Source organism: Haliotis rufescens, unplaced genomic scaffold (assembly GCF_023055435.1).
Source record: "Haliotis rufescens isolate VD_foot unplaced genomic scaffold, xgHalRufe1.0.p SCAF_125, whole genome shotgun sequence".
NCBI classification, from domain to species: Eukaryota; Metazoa; Mollusca; class Gastropoda; order Lepetellida; family Haliotidae; genus Haliotis; species Haliotis rufescens.
In genome coordinates this window covers 510,563-514,077 of record NW_025963808.1, presented here as the reverse complement: position 1 = coordinate 514,077, position 3,515 = coordinate 510,563, and the positions used below count along the sequence as shown (strand labels likewise).

The following is a 3,515-nucleotide window of genomic DNA, read 5'->3' as shown; positions in this document are numbered from 1 at the left end:
TTTCTGAAAAGGTATAATAATATTCTTGATCTGTTGATGTTATGGCAAAGGCAAACACTCAAGTATGATAATGTATAGATTTCATTACATCATCAAAATAATTTGAAATTCACTTATGCTGATTTCATGAAGGTTTACTGAATAGCAATGTGTGCTTGACTGGAAAACAAAGCAACACCAAAGTGGAACTTCAGAGTGGAACTGTACAACTAAATTAACCATGGCAATGACAAATGGTGAACTGTATCCTTGTACTGTGTTATCAAATGATAACTGCTAACCATCATGTGGCAGTGTACATTTCTTTTGGGACAATTGACAAAGCAGCAGAAATGAGAGTGAGAGTAGTCCCTGAACTTGTTGCCAATGAAGCCAAACATCTTGATGGACATTTCCCGTCTCAAGGCATAAAGGAAGGATGTCAGTCTAAAGAGACATAACTTGCCACGTCATTATGCTCAGTATTCTGACATATATGTTCCAGGAACTTGTCTCACAGACAACAAAGTCCAAAGCATGAAGGCTGAAATTGAGGGGGCTAGTGATGGAGAGAAGGTGAAGGCTGAAGATGAGAAAACTATAGTGATGGAAAGAAGGTGAAGACTGAAGATGTGGAGGCTAGTGATGGAGAAAAGGTGAAAGCTGAAGATGAGGAGGCTAGTGATGGAGAGAAGGTGAAGGCTGAAGATGAGAAAACTAAAGTGATGGAAAGAAGGTGAAGCCTGAAGATGAGGAGACTAGTGATGGAAAGAAGGTGAAGGCTGAAATTGAGGAGGCTAGTGATGGAGAAAAGGTGAATGCTGAAATTGAGGAGGCTAGTGATTGAGAAAAGGTGAAGGCTGGAGATGAGGGGGCTAGTGATGGAAAGAAGGTGAAGGCTGAAGATGAGAAAACTATAGTGATGGAAAGGAGGTGAAGACTGAAGATGGGGAGGCTAGTGATGGAGAAAAGGTGAAGGCTGGAGATGAGAAAACTATAGTGATGGAAAGAAGGTGAAGGCTGAAGATAAGAAAACTATAGTGATGGAAAGAAGGTGAAGACTGAAGATGGGGAGGCTAGTGATGGAGAAAAGGTGAAGGCTGAAGATGGGGAGGCTAGTGATGGAGAAAAGGTGAAGGCTGGAGATGAGGAGGCTAGTGATGGAGAAAAGGTGAAGGCTGAAGATGGGGAGGCTAGTGATGGAGAAAAGGTCAAGGCTGAAGATGAGGAGGCTAGTGATGGAAAGAAGGTGAAGGCTGGAGATGAGGGGTCTAGTGATGGAGAGAAGGTGAAGGCTGAAGATGAGGGGGCTAGTGATGGAGAAAAGGTGAAGGCTGAAGATGGGGAGGCTAGTGATGGAGAAAAGGTGAAGGCTGAAGATGGTGAGGCTAGTGATGGAAAGAAGGTGAAGGCTGGAGATGAGGGGGCTAGTGATGGAGAGAAGGTGAAGGCTGGAGATGGGGAGGCTAGTGATGGAGAGAAGGTGAAGGCTGGAGATGAGGGGTCTAGTGATGGAAAGAAGGTGAAGGCTGGAGATGGGGAGGCTAGTGATGGAAAGAAGGTGAAGGCTGGAGATGAGGGGGCTAGTGATGGAGAGAAGGTGAAGGCTGGAGATGAGGGGTCTAGTGATGGAAAGAAGGTGAAGGCTGGAGATGAGGGGGCTAGTGATGGAGAGAAGGTGAAGGCTGGAGATGGGGAGGCTAGTGATGGAAAGAAGGTGAAGGCTGGAGATGAGGGGGCTAGTGATGGAGAGAAGGTGAAGGCTGAAGATTAGGAGGCTAGTGATGGAAAGAAGGTGAAGGCTGGAGATGAGGGGGCTAGTGATGGAGAAAAGGTGAAGGCTGGAGATGAGGGGGCTAGTGATGGAGAAAAGGTGAAGGCTGAAGATGAGGGGGCTAGTGATGGAGAGAAGGTGAAGACTGAAGATGGGGAGGCTAGTGATGGAGAAAAGGTGAAGGCTGGAGATGAGGAGGCTAGTGATGGAAAGAAGGTGAAGCCTGAAGATGAGGAGATTAGTGATGGAAAGAAGGTAAAGGCTGAAATTGAGTAGGCTAGTGATGGAGAAAAGGTGAAGGCTGAATATGGGGAGGCTAGTGATGGAGAAAAGGTCAAGGCTGAAGATGAGGGGGCTAGTGATGGAAAGAAGGTGAAGGCTGGACATGAGGGGTCTAGTGATGGAGAGAAGGTGAAGGCTGAAGATGAGAAAATTCAAGTGATGTAAAGAAGGTGAAGCCTGAAGATGAGGAGATTAGTGATGGAAAGAAGGTGAAGGCTGAAATTGAGTAGGCTAGTGATGGAGAAAAGGTGAAGGCTGAAGATGAGGAGGCTAGTGAAGGCGAGAAGGTGAAGGCTGAAGATTAGGAGGCTAGTGATGGAGAAAAGGTCAAGGCTGAAGATGAGGGGGCTAGTGAAGGAGAAAAGGTGAAGGCTGAAGATGAGGAGGCTAGTGAAGGAGAGAAGGTGAAGGCTGAAGATTAGGAGGCTAGTGATGGAGAAAAGGTCAAGGCTGAAGATGAGGGGGCTAGTGAAGGAGAAAAGGTGAAGGCTGAAGATGAGGAGGCTAGTGAAGGAGAGAAGGTGAAGGCTGAAGATGAGGAGGCTAGTGATGGAGAAAAGGTCAAGGCTGAAGATGAGGGGGCTAGTGATGGAAAGAAGGTGAAGGCTGGAGATGAGGGGTCTAGTGATGGAGAGAAGGTGAAGGCTGAAGATGAGGGGGCTAGTGATGGAGACAATCATCCCAAAGTTACAGAAGACTCCAGAATCATCTCATTGTGAGGTTGACAATAACATTTGGTCTACAGTTAAAAGCCACTATGAAGGGGTTTAATGTCTTGGGAAGACAGCTATAATCTTTCAACTTTCTTCTTAGATGGCTTGATGTTTTAAGTGTTGTATTCCAGGTTGTTGTTTAGATTCTTACTTGCAATTGTAAGTTGTGTTCTTCTAATTGTAGGTCATGTGTTTTCTGACATTTTCTGAAATGTTCATTCTACAAGTTGACTAAGTCTTTGTTGTTTCAAGTATAACACCATTCTTTTAGCAAATACCTTCAGTGTTTCACAATATTACAATACTCAACCTCAAACACTTTGTATTTTATTGTTGATCATAGAAACGATAAAAACACATGAAAACCATTCTTTAAATGTCTTTCATGTAACAAAATATTGTCCTCACCATAACTGTCTTCTATCACAACAATCTGGAGATTTCACAATGAGATGGAAATATGACTATAACTACATCTAGTGGTACCCCTGTTTGGTAAACCTTTGTTTACTTATGATAGTGAACTAACTAGGCTGACTAAAACTTCGTTTCACATTGTCATTACTGTTACGTCTTAAGTCTTTCCTCTAACAGTTTTAATGTAGGTCATAGGAAACATTCTTCATATTAATCATTTAAAAATATAAATATCACAAACATGTGCATTGTAACATTTTCTATTACAGTAAAAATGCGGAAACTGCTTTGTGATCTAAAATGTCATCTTATGGTAATTTGTTCTGTCATGTAACAAACTTTTGTCCTTA

General features: G+C 43.4%; 1 protein-coding gene across 1 annotated transcript; it reads left to right on the top strand.

Annotated features, from left to right (window-relative positions):
* The first annotated feature begins 220 nt into the window (after positions 1-220).
* Positions 221-2,754, top strand: LOC125378558 (variant surface antigen E-like). Its single transcript, XM_048393988.1, has 5 exons — positions 221-236; positions 485-596; positions 703-814; positions 1,541-1,657; positions 2,596-2,754. The coding sequence occupies exons 1-5, from the start codon at positions 221-223 to the stop codon at positions 2,752-2,754; spliced, it is 516 nt and encodes a 171-aa protein (XP_048249945.1).
* Positions 2,755-3,515: the final 761 nt, after the last annotated feature.